At 44.0% G+C, this 19824-nt stretch overlaps 4 protein-coding genes across 4 annotated transcripts; 3 read left to right on the top strand and 1 right to left on the bottom strand.

Annotated features, from left to right (window-relative positions):
• Positions 1-405: 405 nt before the first annotated feature.
• Positions 406-1344, bottom strand: LOC136654257 (olfactory receptor 5A2-like). Its single transcript, XM_066631203.1, has one exon. It carries the CDS (start codon positions 1342-1344, stop codon positions 406-408), a length of 939 nt encoding a protein of 312 aa, XP_066487300.1.
• A 4928-nt stretch (positions 1345-6272) lies between these two features.
• On the top strand, positions 6273-7205 carry LOC136652830 (olfactory receptor 6N1-like). Its single transcript, XM_066629752.1, has one exon. The coding sequence runs from the start codon at positions 6273-6275 to the stop codon at positions 7203-7205; it is 933 nt and encodes a 310-aa protein (XP_066485849.1).
• A 6196-nt stretch (positions 7206-13401) lies between these two features.
• On the top strand, positions 13402-14349 carry LOC136652829 (olfactory receptor 8S1-like). Its single transcript, XM_066629750.1, has one exon. It carries the CDS (start codon positions 13402-13404, stop codon positions 14347-14349), a length of 948 nt encoding a protein of 315 aa, XP_066485847.1.
• Positions 14350-18669: 4320 nt separating this feature from the next.
• LOC136652828 (olfactory receptor 8S1-like) lies at positions 18670-19617 on the top strand. The gene has a single exon (XM_066629749.1). It carries the CDS (start codon positions 18670-18672, stop codon positions 19615-19617), a length of 948 nt encoding a protein of 315 aa, XP_066485846.1.
• The last annotated feature ends 207 nt before the right edge of the window (positions 19618-19824 follow it).

Below are 19824 nucleotides of genomic sequence, written 5' to 3'. Positions count from 1 at the left end.
TGGGTTCAGAAAGACACAGTGGGGGGAAAGGGACTCACTGAACTTACTAAGAAGGCAGGATGGCTAAGCACGTATAGACCTAGAAGTCTGGACTCTTCAAGAAAGGAAGAGATGCAAGAAAGGGTCAATGGCAAACAAAGAGATCTAGGACAGAGGAATGAATGAATGGAGCGGGGTCAAAGAAAAGAAGGGAGTATTAGGACAAAAAGGGCTGCTGAGGAAATAAAGTAATACCCCATGATCATAATGTGGTATATCTGTGTTCTTGATGGAAAATAAAATAAGTAATGCATTAAATCACTGTACTGTTTAATCAGAGTGACTGATAAAACCAATTACAGATTCCAATATAATGAATAACAGTTTTTGGCCAAATAAAATCAGCCTAGCTATTGCACTAAAAATCTAAAATAGGTGATAGCATTTGCTTTTTCCAAATACCCTCCCCAATGCTCTCTTAACTTCCTTATTTTTCAGACTGTAAATAATGGGGTTCAACATAGGAGTCAAAATGCTGTACTGAACGGAGAAGATCTCATCCAGCATCATCGAAGACAGGCTGCTGGGTTTCATATACTGGGACATTCCTGTCATGTACAGTAAACCAACCACAATGAGGTGGGAGCTGCAGGTGGAGAAGGCCTTGCTCCGGCCCTCTGCAGAATGGATCTTCAGGATGGTGGAGATGATGTGAATGTAGGAGATCAGAGTTGGTAGGAAAGAGCCAAGTCCAAAAATTGCAACAGATGAAAAAAGAATGGCATTGTTGACGAATGTGTCTGAACAGGACAATTTCAAGAGCGGTGGGAGTTCACAGCTGAAGTGGCTGATTTTGTGGTGGCCACAGAACTGTAAATCCAATGTTGGAACTGTGTTTATTATTGCAAAAGACAAGCCCATCATCCATGCACCGATCACCATGTACGTACATACCGTTTTGTTCATGATCACTACATAGTGAAGCGGGTGACACACAGCAGTGTATCGATCATAAGCCATTGCTGAAAGAATAAAAACCTCTGTAACACTCAGTAGAAGGCTGAAAAACATCTGTGTGAGGCAGCTGATGAAGGAGATGGTCTTTTGTTTCACAAGCAAATCTGCGAGCATCTTGGGGACAATGTCACTCGAATAACAGATGTCTACCAAGGACAAATGGGACAGAAAATAATACATGGGTGTATAAAGTGAAGAGTCCATTCTTATCACCAGTATGATGGTGATATTTCCTGACAATGTGATTAGATAAACAGTCGAAAACACCAAAAAGAAGAAGATCTGCCACTGAGGATTACTGGGAAGTCCCAAGAAAATGAACTCTGATGTGTCTGTTCGGTTCTCCATTTCTATTGAGTCATCTGTTACAAAAGAAAGAAAGGACACATGATTAAAGCATGTCTCCGTCCATATCACAGCTATTAAATTCATTGATTCCAGCTCTGTCAGTGATACTTAAATGCTCATAACTTTGGCTTTCTCTTGTTGACAGGTATGAATACATGAAACACATAAGTATGTGGCAACACTGTGGAATATAAAACAAACATGCAAATTAAATTCTCAACTAAGTTATAATTAAATTATAAAAGTTAACTGGGAGGAGGAAGCAAGGATCAAACAGAAAATGATGAAATGCATAAACATTTTCCTTAAATTTTAGATTGTTCTCCTTTAAAAAAGTCACAATCTATATTTTATCTAGTGCTGGGCAAAGTTCCATACTAGGCTGATATGAATCATTCATCCCTTTCAGTGTGCTCAGCCAGTGAACCATGGGTGCTAAGCTTATGTGAGCATCCAAATTCATCCTATTAACAAAGATCTATAGGTATTCCTTAGGAGATAATTGGAAGCGCCTGAAGACAACTGGAAAATCAATGAACTCCTGAGTGCAATTTACATTGCTGATTCAACAATTGCTGTGAAATTGAATGGTCTTCTTCTGACAATCACTGGCAATTTAAGCACTGGTTAGTACAACAGATTAGTGATAGAGCACATACTTTGCATTTAGATGGTACCTCCTTCTCTACTCACCATCTCCTGATAGGGCTAGGAAAGGCTCTTGCCTGAAACTCCGAAGCAGCATATTGACGATGCTAACTGAAGTGGGCTGGTGACCTGACTCATGTTTCTATCATAGAATCCAACTCTATTAACATTTTTTATTGTTACTTGCCTGAAACGGGATAGGATAGCACGTGTTCTCAGAAATGAACACTGAACATGGAATGCACCTATTCACCCATATATAAAACTTTAAAGAGTAGTTAACAGCACCTGAGCACTGCAATACCATTACATGAGTTGACACAATTTATTGTGAGTGGATGACTATATATATGTTTTATGCGAGGGTGATATTAATTGCCCAAACAAGAAAGAGCACATTTATTCCATAGGGATGACTTTTACTAACTGGGAAGTCAGAGCAAATAATTCAGATGGGATAATCAGAATGTTCTTATTTCTATAATAGCAAAGTCTTATGCAATGGAAACATCTGAAACAGTATCAGAGATGTAAATACCAGTCATAGGAGGCTCACCTATTTACTCTATTCACATGTTAAGCTGTACTTAACTACCATCACTGTTAGCCTGAACCTGGGTTTAGTTGTTCACATATTCCATTCAGTGCAAGTCTATCTCTAAAAATCAATCCAGGCATAAGCATTCACATGGAAATGAACATGCTTTCTGGTGACACAAGGGACTTTACAGCCTTTGCAAAATGTGAGGCACCATACAGCACAGCCTAGCTGCCAGCACAAATGGGGAATAGCTGCAGCCAGGTGATTGCAGTGACTGCTGGATCCCTGGCACCAGTAAGTTAGAGCAAGCAGGTAGAGGGTGTGGGTGAATGGAACGGGTCAGGGAAAAGGAAGAGGGTGCTGGGATCCAACACAGGATGCAGCGCACACCCCATTGGCACAGCTGCACCAGTACTGGAAAACGGGATAGGATTGAACCCTAAGTCTGCTAAAGTTCATTCAAATCAATTGGCCACACATTTTGAAAGAATTTCTGGAATTCCTGGGATTACTGTATGCTGCTCATCCTCCATGAAATTGATGGGGAGAGTTTTGCCCCTTTCTCCTTCACATACAGCAAGGCATGGAAACAAACGATGGGGAAGAGAAGTGGGGAGGGGACTATCAGTCTTGTGGCCTTTAGATTCATCAGCTTCACACAAGGGGTGGATAAGCAATCTTGCCGGCTGGATTGAAAAGTGACCTTGCAGCCAGTGGAATCATCAGCCATTAGCCTTGCCACCTTGGGACAATTGTCAACCCTGAATCACGATCTTGCTGCAGTGGAGCTGTAGGCATTGCAGCCTTGTGGACTAATAGCCCAGTCCTACCTAGGGCTATGCCGTCTTTTATGCCAGCGGAACACTGTAATAAAATGACTTTTGTGGCGCATGCAGCATGCTGCCGGCATCCATTTTGGAAGTGCCAACACAAACAGCAGCAGCAATGTGAGGACTGCCAGCAGACCCATTGTTGATGATGTCAGTGGTTGGGGTTAGGAGTGGGCAGAATAGAGGATGGATTGTGGCCCTGGGGCATAGTGGAGGTGGGCAGAGGTGTAGTGATATCGCGGAAGATATTACCGAGGAGATAGGGTGTGGTGTCCACAGTGCCCCTTGCTCTAAGTAAATGCAGGGTTAAAGCCCAGATGTTAGCTGGAGGGGTGCTGCACTGCTGCAGCCACTAGAGGCTAAAGTGAACCTGGGAGCATATAAACAGAACCTGGAGGAACTAGGGGTGTGGGTTGTAGAAGGAGTGTGGGTTGGAGGTAGGAGAGGAAACTGACTGACTGACTGACTGACTGACTGACTGACTGACTGACTTTGGGCTGTGACTCGGCTTATTGGCTCTGGACTCTGACTTGGCCACTTTCATTGATTGGACTGGGAACTGACTCTGACCTTTGCTTGCTGTACTGGTGAGTCAACCAAGGGAAACTAATCAGCCTTAAGTGGGAACGAGGCCCAGTGGGAAGGAGCTGTGACAAGACAAGAGGGAAGATATTGGTGGTGATGGCTCTGTTGATATCCTCCACTCCATTGCGGTCTTAACATGCCAACTTGCCTCTACTCAGACTAACACCAGCTAAAGAGCTGACACAGGTCTAAGTAGACCCATAGGGGCCCATGTGGAAGTGGAGACAGATAAGCAAAAGAAACATCTATTTACCTATCTGCCCTCACATGGTCTCTGGCTACCCACGGGATGCAGTGGAACCTGTGCTGGCACTGCTGCACCTTACTGGCAGGTGTTAATTAAGCTTCATTAGGATTGGGCTCTTGATCACGTGCCCTGTAGTTCCATTGGCCCAGCAAACTGTGAGAGAGGGAATCAACCATCCCAACCAATACAGGCCTGGAAGAATTTGAACCTCGGGGTTTACAGGGAGTGTTGACCTCCCAGCTTGTGCTATTTGGAGTGTTCACAACCATAGTGAACAAAGGCCTCTAGGCCTAGACCACTTAAGGCCTTGTCAGGTTTATTATTATTATTATTATTATTATTATTATTATTATTATTATTATTATTATTATTATTATTCCCTTTTGGCTATATAAATTGTGCATGATGCCTTTATTAAGCCGTAAGAACTGGGTTTGGGATTTGCATTATTTCTCTCAGCATAGCTCCCCCCAAAAGATAAGGGGATTAGAGGTAACTTCCTTCCAAATATACCCTCCTCCTAATTGGAGGTCAGGACTGGGCTGGTGTGCTGCAAGTAACCAGCTACATTGCCTCTCAATTCTCTTTCTTCAATGCACTTATCCAACGGAAGAGCACGATTCCATGTGCTGAATTACTGTACATTTGTACCAAGCTGAGAAGTTTAAATTCCCTTGAGTATGAGAAGTCATAACTTGAAAATGACTCCGAAGAAGCCCAACTCTCTGGAGCCCCACAATAACCCACTATTAGTGGCCAACCTATCTTTGCATTTCATTTTGTTAGGATCCATGATCCATTTATCCACTTAAATAAGATGCATAATTACACGCAACAGTTACAACTTGTGCAACTAATCACACTCAGTTAATGATACAGGACTGGACAGGATGAAAACTAATGTTGTTTGTTCCAAATTTCTGTAGAGCATTCTGAGATTGGAATTCTAATAATAAAGACTGGAAGAAGTGAGGGTCAGTAATCCAGCTGCTTTTTAGCCATTTCCTGTTGAGTTTCTTTCCCAAACATTTCATTTTATTATTGCTGTAACCTGCCAGCTTATGTTATGTTACTGGAGTTCATCAGCTCCAGTTAGCTAATGGAGGTTAGCTTGCCAAGATATTTCATGTTGTTTTTGGTTTTTCAAGGCTCAAACAGCTTCATAATAGCTTGGCCTGCCAATTTTCTTTAACCACAATAGCTAAAGGATTGTCTGTCTTTTGGAGTGGTGTGGCTCTGAGTACATGTGACAAATTTGGGGGAGGGTTGTTGCTTTCATGCAGTGCTTTGAAGGTTTCAGAAACATCATGTTGGCCATTCTTGGTAGAAGAATTCTGGGCAAGATAAACCTTTTGTTCCATTCAGGAGGGCTTTCCTTATGTTCTGTCCTTATGTTCTTTCATTCAGAGGGGCTTTCTGGTCTGATGAATTCAATCTAGCTGCCCATGACAGTTTACTTATTTTATGAATTTATGCCCTACTTTTCCCATTCAAAACTGCATTCAGGCAGCTTACAGTAAAATCAAACATATTTAAAAATACAATGATTGCCAAACCTATGTTTGGCACCCTTATACATAAGTTATACATAACTTTGACTGCTTAACTCAGAAGTCCCATTCAACATGATTAGTCAGTCACAGGAAGACAGAGATCCTAAATTAGGTGGATATCATGAAGAAGATTCCAGCATGCATCAGTTCATTATGAGTAGAAAAGCATAGGATTGTGCCCACAGACAAGTTAACTGGTCACGATCACATCTCTGAAATGATTTTGTGAATTATATGCCCCATCAAGAAACTAAAACTTAAATAAGTAAATAAGTAAAAGGACATTTTTTTTAATTTAAAAAGTTGTTTTTGAGTGGAATGGATTGATAATGGATGATTAAATAGTGAGTCAATGGGGAGTGTCTATTTTCTACTCTTAATAAATTCATCAAATATATTTCTCAATGGAGAAATGAAAGCCTTTCACTGGTCTTCCTTATGTTGCTAAGACATCATTACAATCCTATTTTTGATGCATCTTGATTGTTGTTGTTTGTTTATGCCCCATGTAGCTGTCTGTTATAATGGAGATGGAAAACCGAACAGTGGTTGCAGAATTTGTCTTTCTTCATTTCACTAGCATACCGAGCCTGGAGACCTTGCTTTTTGTGCTGTTCCTAACGATCTACATCTTGTCGCTCACGGGGAACCTGCTGATCATTGTCATCGTCGTGGTGGACACCCGCCTCCAGACTGCCATGTATTTCTTCATCTGCAATCTCTCCATGGTCGAGGTGTGGTACACCACCGTCACTGTGCCGAAGATGTTAGCCAACCTGCTGGCCGATAACAGGACCATTTCCATCCCGGGTTGTATCACTCAATATTACTTTTTCTTTGCTTTTGCTGCTATAGAACTGTTCATCCTTACAGCCATGGCTTATGACAGGTACCTAGCCATCTGTAACCCACTACGTTATTCCACCATCATGAACCCAAAGACGTGCAGAACAGTAGCTGTGACATGCTGGTTTGTGGGATTCATATGCCCGACTTTCCCATCCTTCATGTTGGCTAAAATTTCCTTCTGCAGTCCCAACAGAATCAACCATTTCTTCTGTGATGCTGGGCAGATATTTCGCCTAGCCTGCACAGATACTTATGCCATCCAGATCGTGGGCTACAGCTTCAGCTCTATCATTGTCATGGCAGCTCTTGTATTCACCCTAGGTTCTTACGTGCAAATTGTGGCCACCATCGTGAAAATGTCTTCTGCCGCTGCTCGAAGGAAGACGTTCTCCACTTGTGCCTCACACCTCTCTGTAGTCACCATCTATTTTGGGACACTCATTTTCATGTACGTGCGCCCAGCAGTGAGATACAAGTCGAACGCCAACAAAGTGGTGGCGGTTTTTTACTCGGTGATAACTCCGCTCTTGAATCCAATGATATACACGCTGAGGAACAAGGATGTGAAAGAGGCTTTGAAGAAAACGTTCAGCAGAAATAAAACATAAGATTTGTTAAAAGAAGGAAAGCTGGGATGGGCAAGATTCTGATGTAAATCAGAAAACCAGATTGTTTCATGTTAGCTGTGTTCATGGTGAACACAATTCATGGGTTAACTGACAGCCCAATCCTATCCACACTTTCTTGGGAGTAAGCCACATTGACTTTAATGGGATTTACTTCTGAGTAGACATGCATATGATTGGGCTGCAAGTCTTCCTCCTAAACCATTTACTATATAGTCAGCACCACATAGTAAAATACTATAATAATTAAAATATTAAATTGTTTTTGAAACTGGATGGGGAGGGGGAGGAACGGGAGTGGGGAAGCAACAATGACTCGGGAGTGGGGAGGCAGTGGTGACTGCCATGTCCCATCCCCTCATTTGCAGCCTCTCCCACCCCTCCTCAGACTTGCACCCAGCGGCGTAGCTGGAGGAGTACAAAGTGCTAATTTTTGCAGGGAGCTGTACTGCAGCAAGCAAGCAGTCGCTCCCCCTCCCTTTGGAACCATTTCAGGTGAAACACTTTGCTCCCACCACCCAGAATGGCTCAGAAGGAGACAAAGAGGGGCCACTTGCACGCTGCAGAGAGGCACCCTGCAAAACTTAGTGCTTTGCAACCCCTCTAGCTACGCCACTGGTACAGAGCTGGTTCAGGTCTGAGAAGACCTATCACAGAGTGGGAGGCTTATGGAAGGATAAGAGGGAATTGTTTCCCTTTCTTCTCCAAAGCCTCCTGTCTGTGCCCCCTGCTGGATACAGGGGACCCATATTTTGCATGGTGCATCGGCAGCGAGGGGGGGAGGATAGGATTGGGTCCCAACTGTCCAATCTCATTTCATCTCATTTCAATGAGATCTCATGAATCTCATTTCAACTGTGTAATATGCTTCTTTTTTTCTCTACATAGCTTGCCAGAGAGACCCTAAATGCTGCAAAATCACAGTAGGAATGGTAGGAAGGATTTAGCTCTTTGCCTTCATGTGATTCTCTAATAGTGACTGCTTGGTGCATTATTTGTATGTGTGTATGTGGGGGGGGGGAATTGTCCATTACATTTCAGTGTGGAGGGAGGGGCAGGAGTGAATCCAGTGTTTGTGTTTAGGGGGGCCATGAGCCTCCCCAGGTCACCCCTTTGGAGCTCCCAAAGAAGTGATCTCCTACCTCGGTGGCCCAGCTCCTTATGAGCCTGGTTGCCAGGTTGGGGAGCCCTACCTCTTCCTCCACATGGCCTGCTTGAGGTTTCATGAGACCTAGTGTTGGTCAGGCACAACCTCACCACCAACGCCTCGCCCAGCTTCGCTCCCCATCCTGGAGAGCACCCTTCCTCACTGGTGCAACAGTTTGGGGGGGGACATACCCATGCTCCCCCTTGGATCCACCCCTGGGGGGCACAATTGGAGAGAGGACTGCACTGGGGCATAGAGAGAAAGCCCCCTTACCCATACTGTGGTTTCATGCCATTTTGGGCTTCCTCAGGTATACAATTTAGGAAAGAATCTCAAAACAAAGGAACAAAACATATTTGTATTATGAGTTGACCTTAAGCACCACTGAAAGCCATAAGAAAAATTAGCTACAACTACAGGCAGTGTAAAATGGTTTTATTTTTCCGTGAATTTTGGCGTTAGCCTTAAATTAATTAATTAATTAAATAAATAAATAAATAAATAAATAAAAGCAGCGTTATGTGTTTTTATTCAAAATTAACGTTTTAATCAATTTTAAAGTGTTTTTATCGAGTGTAGCTACTGTTATACAGGTGGTATCTATATGTTTTATGCCCGTGGCTGTCAGCAGTCATAGCCACAGACATAAAACAGGCACAAAACACCCCCCACTGCTGCTGAAGAGCATGAATTAAGCTTACAGGAGCTGTTTAAGATTTGCATGCTACTTGAATGAACTACTGAATGAACATATGAAACAGCAGTGGTGGTCCTAGGGGGTTGGAGGGGGCAAAAGCACCAGGTGCCATGCCTATGGGCCCTGTAGGAGTGACACCGCTGTGCCTGCCATGATGCAACCACCACTGCTGCCTCTGCCCACCCTCCAGACCCATTCCACTGGCATGAGCAGCATATCCGCAATTGGGGAACAGTACTACATAGGAACTTGAGCAAACATAACAGCATTGAGAATTGCAGAGGTTCTCTGGAATACAGAACAGCTGAATACCTGAATGTACCCAACAGCAACCATTTAATGTTTGCATGCTCCTTGAATGCACAACTAAAGTGAACCTAATCTTGCCAAACACAGTACAACAGTACAACATAGCATCTTAAGGAAGCGTAATAGCATTGAGAATATAGTAACAAAAAAAGAAATGAACATAGCATTGAATTGCTATGGGGAGAACCCCCCAGACTTAAAGTGCAGTAAAAAGTCTCTGTATAAAAAGTTTGTGCTTTTAAAGCATTACATTGGAACTGCAGCACCGCTGTAAAGTAATTCAGCCATGCCCCTGTATCTGCCGGGGTTCTGTTCCGGAACCCTCCGCAAATACGAGAATCTATAGATAAGGGCAACGCCACCTCCCACCCTCTGGAGGTGAGCTATGCCCCCCTCACTTCTGGAGGGTCTTCTGAGTTCAGCAGAGACTGCATGCATCCACCCACAGCCTCTGTTGGGCTCAGAATAACTGTAAAAGAGGAAAACAAAAAATCACTTCTGTTTTTGGGGGCCAAAACTGGAAGTGATATTTTTATGCCTTTAAAAGGCTAGGGAAGCAGCAGAGGGATTTGGTGGCTGCCTCAGCTGCCGAATTTGCCCTGTTTTCCAATCCGATCCACTCACCCCTGACCCTGTTGCTTCTCCATTCTGCTCTCCCTCTGCCCCCATTGTTACCTCACTCCACCCTCCCCTGTTCTACCCAACCACACTCTATCCCCCCCCAACAGGACATACTTCCTGTCTTAGTGAGTCTATGAAGGTCCACTGATGTCCACGGGAAAGCACTTGCCTTTCTGCTGGCACTCCAGTAGCACACACCTCTGCCTGCTGCTGGAGCACCTTTTAGGACTGCTTTATGGCAGTCAGTGCTAGCAGAATGCTTGTTAAGCCAGCAGGGGAGCTCAATAGGATTGGGCTGTAAGACGTGTTGCCTTAAGTTGTCAATTTCAATTTCAGGCGGAGGCAAACAAATAGATAGTAAATATGTTTTCTTTAGAAATATAGCTATCCATGTCATGCATTGCCCAGGTGCCCTCCTATACAAATGACACGAGTCAAGATCAACTTTGATATTAAATGGGCCAATTTTATTGATTAAAGATGGAATTAAATGCATCCTGCAGCAGTTCCTAACTGAATGGAACTCCCCTTAAGTGTGGACACCTACCCAGGAGGAGGCAGACAAAACTGTTGCTTCCCACTTGAGCATTACTACCCTGGTTTCATCTTGAGGATGCCTCTTGCCTGCCCCAAGTTTTCCCCAATAACCACTGGAAAGGAGGTCTAGGCAGCTGAATTGGTCTACCTATCCCAAACTTGATAGCCTTTGAAATGGTACACACCAGACCCTATCCGCTCCTTTCTGAGGCTGCCTGCCCCTTTCTTTTCCATTGATCAGGGCTTAGATTGATAGGGGCAGCTGGTGTGCCCCCCCTGAGCTCCAAGGATTTTCCAGGGTCTCCACAGGGGGGGGGAGTGCTCTGCGCTTACCACCTGAGTGCTCAGAGTGGTGAAAGCAGAGAAGATTGACTCTCCCACTTGCCCCTAGGCTTCAATTGGCTCCAAATTGGAGCCATTCCTGATGTGTGGGGAGGTGATGCACAGGTGCAGGGGGTGGCATGATGATGCAAGGGGATAATGTTGCAGCATCAGCATGTCACTCCTCCCCAGGTCAGCTGGCCTGCACCACTGCTGCCTTGGACTTGTGCCAGCTATTATGCTGACCATAGGTGAGTGGAAGACTTACAGTAGAGTAAAGGGAAATAATTCCTCATTCCCCTTCCTGAGCCTCCTGATCCACACCCCTCCCCATTAATACATTGTGCACAGTTTTAGTGTGGCTGCATCAGCGGGGGGGGGAGGGGGGAGAGGATAGGATTGGTCTGTAAGTTGCCTATTACAAGCTTTGAGAATGTGCAAACCATAACAGTTTGTTTTCATAGAAGAAAATGGCAGTTCTGTCTGTGTGTACCGCACATGTATTGTCAAGCACGTGCCAGCATAGAGTTGGTATGCTGCATTCACATGTTTTAATAGAGAGGATAATTAAACATAGAGAAAAGCCCTTGTGGTCCTCAGGGACTTCGCTGAATGGTTGTAATCACAACCAAAGAGCAGAACTCTCTAGAGACACCCCATAGCCCCATGTTACCCACCAGACATTATTTGTATCTTGGGCTCAGATAGATTCGTGATCACGCACCCTCCTCCCATTAGGACATGGAAATAAATAAAGTTGCTGTTACATTGTGGGCATGAGCTCTAGGACATCCTTGTATGCAAAAAGATTGGACTGGATGTAAGGCACAGTCTTTTTGTCCTATTTGCATAGAAAATGATGAGGTTGGAGTCCAGCCTAACAAGAGTGGATCAAGTGTATTCTCTCAATATTCCAGCTGCTTTTTCAGACAATTCCTGGTAAGTTTCTTCTACCATTTCACTCTAATGTTGTGGAAGGGCAAGATGTGCCCATCTTATCTGCAGGGCAAGATGGATCCTCCCTCTCATCCAACAGGGCTCTCATTATATCCTTACTAGCCAGGTCTGGTACACACAGCCTGGCTACCCAGGTATATTAATACTGATGGCAAAAACAGTATGAGACTGAATCACTATTGAAATCACTTATTCAGATTGTGTGAATTAAAATTATTAAGATTAGGAATTTCTGTGCATCCTGAGGAACAGTCAGGCAGGGCCAGACTCCAACTCCGGGGGGGGGGGGGGTTGCTCAGCTTACTGATTCCAGCTGGGAACCCCTTTTAGAACAAATGTAAAGTCAACAAAGGCTGTTCAGCCTGGAGAGGCCAAGGCTTTCTAAGTCTTCCTTGACTTCTTATGAGGGTTGGTGCTGCTAAGCATCAGAATTGAACTATGGTATGGAGCTGGGATGGAAATGTTTGTGAGGGGAAAAAAGAAGGAAGAGAATGAACTCTAAATGAACGTATGGAATAGTCAGTAGTTAGGGCCACTGCATGTTTTGTGAATTGATTTGAAAAAATAACTGTGACCCATTTACCCAGCACCCCCCCCAATAAAGACACAGGCAAGGGCATATGGTACAAAGGGCCACTTTATTAACTATTTAAATATACGTACTTCAGATGGCAACAGGGCCTAACAAATAAGTCATGCGGGTTCTACATGGGGGAAACGGAGCTGCCCGTCTACTTCCCCCTATAGTGATTTGGGCGACCACACCAGACTCAGGGCAGCGTCAGTACAAGCCTGCCGCCCCCTTCATTGTCACCCCGAAGGGGCAGGGTGGCAGGCTAGCTCAGGCCACCCGAGCGAACCCGCAGTGCGCCTTTACCACCAGGCCGAGGTTCATCCAGCCTGCGTCACCCAGCCGGGAATGCCAGCATGACCAAGCGTGGAGTCCACCCGGCCCTTGCCCCCCTGCGGTGTACACCGATATGACCTTACCTACTCAAAACCTTCACGACACCTGCCTAAAGTGACCAAGAAGACCTATGGAAAACCCCCATTCCGCCCCTAACTCCGCAGTCCAGGGTAGGCAAAAAACCACCAACCGATGTGCCAATTAGGCTGATGGCAAAAATTCCTACCCGGCCCCAGAAGGCGACCAGCTAGTCTCGGACTGCCAAAGGGTGGGCGGGTGGGTGAACGCTGTCTGGTCCCGACTGTGTGGGCTTCTCTGAGCAGCCTGCACGTGGCCCCAGACCAATTAGCCCCCAGCCAATCAGCTACGAGGCTGGCCCTTCCTGTGTCTCGTGCAGGGGCAGGGTAAATGCCGGTGGCGTGCTAATACATGTGCCACCAGAATTCAATTCAACCCATTCCTTCATTTATTAAAGGGGGGGGATGTGGGCAGTGCATTATTTGTACTTGCTTCATAACAATGACTACTTTCAGTATGAACATTGAACATTTGAGCTCATATTCAGGTTCTTAATCTTCCTGAGTAGCTAAGGCATTAATAAATCTACCAATGAATTCTGTTTCACTTAACTGTAAGTTCACTTTTTTTTAAATGGCAGAATGCACATGTATTGAGAAAGAAAATGGAAAATCAGACATCAGCAACTTATTTTGTTCTCTTGGGATTCACAGAAAACCCAGTGGTCCAAATCTTCCTCTTCCTGATATTTTTGTGCATGTATGCAGCCACCTTGATGGGAAATATGGTCATCATGACGGTCATAAGAGGAAACGCTCACCTCCACAGCCCCATGTACTTCTTGCTGAGTCACCTCTCTTTCCTGGATGTCTGCATTTCTTCAGTGACTGTGCCTAGGGCCCTAATGAGTTTGTGCTCAAGCCGGACCATCTCATACTATGGCTGCATTGCCCAGACGTGTTTCTTGTTTCTGACAGTATGCTCTGAAGTCTTCCTTCTTTCAGCCATGGCTTACGACCGATATGCTGCCATATGCAAGCCCTTGTATTATGCACAGATCATGAACAGAGAGTTTTGTAGAGGGCTGGTGGGAGGGGCATGGGCAATAGGTTTCATGCATTCACTGGTTAATACTTTGCCCCTTTTAAAACTGATGTTCTGCAGTTCGAACGTTATCAGACATTTCAGCTGTGAATTCCCATCTTTAGTTCCTTTATCTTGCACAGACACCTTCACAATTTGGGTAACATTCTATATTACTTTTACTACAGTAGGCCTTCTTTCCTTTTCCGTTATTCTGGTGTCCTATATCCATATTATCTCCACCGTCCTGAAGATGCATTCAGCAGAAGCGAAAAGAAAAACCTTTTCCACTTGCAGTTCCCACCTCATTGTTGTGGTTTTGTACTACAGCAGTGGCCTCTTTAGGTACTTTGGCTCCAACATCACTTCCTCAGTCATTGTGGAGGAACTCTTCTCCATCCAATACAGCATTGCAACCCCTTTGTTGAACCCCATTATCTACAGCTTGAAAACCAGAACAGTGAAAGAAGCCATCAAGAATCTATTGGGGTACAAACCATTGATTTCTCATCATATGTCATATACTTAAATATTAGACAAATCAATTCACTGGCATAAAGTTAACAAATAAATACACTGACGTTCCTTTTTCTTTAAATGTTTATCTTCTTGTTTGGTGATAGGTACATGCCGATTTATTAGAGCTACTACCCAATCCTAGTGGTCATTTATGTTGGTGGAACAAGCCTTCTGCTGGCATAATGACAATAATGCACTATTTTCGTGTCATTGTCTTTGTCTTATCTCCCAGGTGCACTGGGCTGAAGCAGTAGAATTGCTGGCAGAGGGCAGAGCAAGCATGCTTATTTAATTGTGCTTGCCCTGCCTATGGTCAATTGATCTGGACCAGTGATCTCTTTCCTGCCTGCCTGTTTAAATAATCTTATAATTATCTGGTTGCTTCAGGACCAGGGAGGAATTTTTTTACTGTTGGCTTGATTGGTTGTTAACAAGGGTTTTTGTTTGTTTGTTTTTTTTTTTGCCTACCCCACTACCACTGTTGGTAGTGGCAGCTTTTTGTTGGTGTTAGTTTTAATACTTGGTCACTTTAAGCAGGTAGTATGCAGGGGTAGGAAGTTTCTGTACCCCCTGGTGATCATCCTGAGGCAGCACAGTGGGGGAATTGCTCACATGTTGCCTACCTAACTGGGTGAGCCTGGTGGGTCCACTTTGGCCGGATTCTGGAAAGGCTACCTTTGGCTTGGCTGGGGTGAGCCGAAGCAATCATGCCACCTCAACCCTCCCAGGTTGAAGGTGGCAGACTTAGCTGGTCTATGACTAGCTGAAGTCTTGAATCAGGGGTATGCCCATTGATTGACCAAATCACCTGGGGGAGGTAGACGGCTAGATCTAGATGGTTTCCCCCGTCTAGAACCCGCACACTCTGGGGGTTTCAATTAGTGCTGTGCTCCAAGTTTCTTCTTTTTCAATTTAATAAAGTGGCCAATATGTCCAAAAAACTTGGTCATTGCATGCTTATTTGGGTGTGTGGTGTAAACAGCTTTATGACTGTCGCAAATGTGAGAGGTCAATGTGAAGATGGATGCCGGGCACCTGCCAGAGCAGTTAAGATTGTGCAGGGGTTGGGAGGGAGACAAGGATGAGTGGAACAGGACAAGGTACGGGCAGAATTGGGAGGAGATGGAGGCAGGGAGAAGGGCGGATTTGATCTGGGAAGGGGAATAATGAATGTTGCTATGGAATTTGCCTCAAATTTGGGGAATATTTGCAAAGACCCCTTCTGAATATCATCAAATATGAGAGTGATCTGTGATATTTTTCAGCAAAATTTGCAGCACAATCCAGGTAATTTTTGTTCAATAGTTACTCTCATTGCAACACTGTAATTCATAGCCAAATCGTATACAAATTTGGGCTGTCATATAGAGCCTCCTACAATGGTGGAACACACTTTCATTGTCCAAAAGGGGAACTGATGAAGTGCACAGTGCCCCATCAGTGGCCATTTTGCACACACACTGCTGCAAGTTTCAGCAACTCTGCTGTCAGACCCCACCACATGTGCTGGACCAGGTAAAGTAGTGTGGGCAGGGGATGGGAGGGGATGGGTGCAACCGGGCAGAGAAGGAGGAGGATTGGGGCAGGGAAATAGCAGGATATGTTGGATCCAACAGCAATGGCACATGCCTCATCCCATCCCCTCTGTTTGGAAGCTTCCTGCCCATTTCTTCTTGGAAGTTCTCCAGCTAAAGAACTTGCACATGCCAAAGGAGATCCATCATCCCATGGGGGGCAGCATCTCAAACCTTTGCCCCAGGGTGTGAGGCTGGGGAGGTCTGCCACTGCTCCTTGGCAGCTTGTATCACTCCCTCCTCTTCTTGCTCATTGCTACTTAAAGTTTTTTCTGAGCTCCTTTCTGTGGCGTCATGCAATGGCTTTCCATTCGTTCTGTCCTGAACAGCCAACACATTGTCAGTCTTTGGCCAAGAGTTTGCTTATGCCAGCAGGACATTTATGGCATAAGGATGCTTTTTATTGTATATTAATTTTTATTCCATACTTTGGATGTTTTCCTTGGAAACTAAAAGGAGTTTCTGAGCTCACCGGGTCTGCAATCCATTCTAGGCCTCATTCTTGCAAGTAGCTAGAGAATCTCCAGCTATCACACTTCTCACCAACCTAAAAACAAGAACATAAGAAGAGCCCCACTGGATCAGGCCAAAGGCCCATCTAGTCCAGCTTCCTGTATCTCACAGTGGCCCACCAAATGCTTCAGAAAACACACAAGACAACAGACACAACCTGTGTCCTGGCGCCCTCCCCTGCATCTGGCAATCAGGTAGCCTACTTCTGAAACCTGCATCAATAATACTCTTTGATGCACTTTCACCTAAGCATATTCTATTCCTCTTAATATTTACTAAGAACCCAGAACCCAAAACTATCCTAGAACCTGAACTATCTGTTCAGGAAAGAGTGAGGGTTAAGATTCACTAACATCAGCCTGCATGGATGAAACTGGATCTGGGTCAGTGAAGAATTATCACAAACAAGGCACATGAGAGGAGGAGGGCAGGTAACTTGTACACTGGCCCAAGCTCAAAAGAGGGGCCCATGAGCAAAAAGGAGGGGCCCCAAAATTTTCCTGGGATCCTACATTTTCAAATCTCACCAGGGCCCATGAGAATAAGATTCTACCTGGGCCTGGGGGTCTAGGAGCCAAAGTATAGGAGCCAGAATTGTCCTGGGATCTCATAAAACATTTGCATATATTGTGTGAAGACTCACATTCACATGTTGTGTAAATCTACGTAATTTTATATATTGTAATTCATAGTAAATATGATCCAATGATTGTATGAAATCATGATCCAATGGAGAAGGAAGAAAAGAAACTTTGTACCCCCTTAAAGGACCCCAAAGAAACTTTTTACACCTTGATAAAATTCCTCTCAGATGCCCTGATTACAAACATAGTAGGAGGCCAATGCATTTTCACAGGAAGAGGATTTTATTTCCAAAGAACTATCCAAGAGTCAGAGAATGAGTAATGGACAAGGAAAAAAACAATAAATGTGGCTTAGCACATTGTACAAAGAGCTCAGGCAAGTGCACTTGTACTTGCTACACATTTCAAAGGCACATATATATGGGAACTATCTGAATTACCCCTTTTCATTCTTCCATTTATAGGACAGAGGGCATTGAAAAAATACAATGTAGGTTGTTGTTGTTTTTTTTCCCCTATGCAAAGACTATGCCTATCCTCTGAGTGGGGAGATGATTAAACTTCAGAGAATGTACCCCAGAGGAAACAGTTAGAGATCTGAGACATTATCCTCAAATATAAACTCGTAGTTTAAATGAGATGCTTCAGACTCTTTGCAGCTGAGGGCAGATCAGCTGCATGATCAAACTGAAGGAATTGTCTCAGAAGTCCAGTTACTTATTGCATCATCATGATTTGGTTTAGCCTCTCTGAATGAATGGTGCATGGCTAGGAATCAGCAATGAGCAAAGCCTCAGGTATGTTCCTTAGTAATGCAGGTGTTTTCTGGAAAATAAAAAAAAAAATCTTTAAAGCATCAATTTACTGTGCAAGATATTTCAAAGGTACTGGGTGATCCATGGTGCAAGCAGTTTGCAGTTTTCTGGTCTGGGTACTTATACATGGCAGAGTGTCTCGCAATTTGGAATGTGGATGTATATAATCATGAATATTGACTTGGAATATTGGTGGGCTGTCACTGCTGCTCCTTCTCTTCCCATTTGCTGGACTGGAAAAATATCAAGGGTGGGGCTAAAGAGGTAGTATGGGGGAGAGATGGCCCTCTCCTCCATGCTTATATTGCCCTCTTGCCTTTCCAGTTAGAGAGTCGAAAGAGCTAATGCTGGTACACCACTCGGTAAGGGGGGCAGCATTGTCATGCGGCCTTCAGCACCAGGAAGTCTGGAGATGGTCCTGCAAAAATGTTTCAATGCTTTTCCGCATAGATCTATGATCTATGAATCTATAGAGACAAAAGATCTATGAATATAGAGACAAAATCCATAAAATCCATTGTTCTTGGCAGGGAGTTATATATAGTCTTTTTTTCCTGATATGCTATTCTAAGAGCAGTGCAATTGACTTGAATTGACTTCACGGTCAAATTTGTCATAAAGTACACTGCTTGGGTTCTTTGCATCCTTACTGTACATCCTAGGCACACAAGCTGCCATTGAGGAACTCTCTGAATAATCACATTAGGATACAGGTTGTTATCAGGATATCAATTAAGTGATGGCAGCAGGGGGAGAAATTGTACAGATCTATTTATGAATTTTGTTTCACTTATCTGCAGTTTTACTTTTTTACCGGCAGCACATATTTTGGCTGGAAAAGAAAATGGAAAATCAGACGTCGGCAACATATTTTGTTCTCTTGGAATTTTCAGATGACCCACTAGTCCAAATCTTCCTCTTTGTGATGTTTTTGTGCGTTTATGCAGCCACCTTGATGGGGAATGTGGTCATCTTCGAAGCAATAAGGACCAATGCTCACCTCCAAAGCCCCATGTATTTCTTCCTGAGTCATCTAGCAGTCCTTGATGTCTGCTTTTCTTCAGTGACTGTGCCTAGGGCCTTAATGAATTTGTGCTCAAGCCGGACCATCTCATACTATGGCTGCATTGCCCAGACGTATTTCTACTTTTTCACCGGATCCACTGAAGTCTTCCTTCTTTCAGCCATGGCTTATGATCGATATGCTGCCATATGCAAGCCCTTGTATTATGCACAGATCATGAACAGAGAGTTCTGCAGAGGGCTGGTGGGAGGGGCATGGGCAATGGGCTTCATATATTCATTGGCAAATACGTTGCCTCTTTTGAAACTGGTGTTCTGCAGTTGGAATGTTATCAGACATTTCAGCTGTGAATTCCCATCTTTAGTTCCTTTATCTTGCACAGACACCTTCACAATTTGGGTAACGTTCTATATTACTTTTACTACATTAGGCCTTCTTTCCTTCGTAGTTATTCTAGTGTCCTATATCCATATTATCTCCACCGTCCTGAAGATGCATTCAGTAGAAGCCAAAAGAAGAACATTTTCTACATGCAGTTCCCACCTCATTGTTGTGATCTTTTATTACAGCAGTGCCTGCTTTAGGTACCTTGGGTCCAGCGTTGCTTCCTCAGTTGTTCTGAATGAACTGCTCTCAATCCAATACAGCATTGTAACACCTTTGTTGAATCCCATTATCTACAGCCTGAAAACCAAGACAGTGAAAGAAGCCATCAAGAACCTATTGGGGTACAAACCATTGATTTCTCATCATATGTCAAATGCTTAAATATTGGACAGATCAGTTATTACACTGGCATAATGTTATACAATAAATACACTGACATTCATTTTTCTTGAAAGTTGTATCTTCGTGTTTGATTATAAATACACTTCAATTTTTTAGAGCTATTGCCCAATCCTATTCACTTATGTTGGTGGAACCAAGGCCTATTGGCTTATGGCCTATTGGCTTATGTTGGTCGAGCTAAGGAGA

This window comes from Tiliqua scincoides, chromosome 5 (assembly GCF_035046505.1).
Source record: "Tiliqua scincoides isolate rTilSci1 chromosome 5, rTilSci1.hap2, whole genome shotgun sequence".
Classification (NCBI taxonomy): Eukaryota; Metazoa; Chordata; class Lepidosauria; order Squamata; family Scincidae; genus Tiliqua; species Tiliqua scincoides.
The sequence above is the reverse complement of the archived record's forward strand: the minus strand, read 5'-3'. Positions and strand labels throughout refer to the sequence as shown.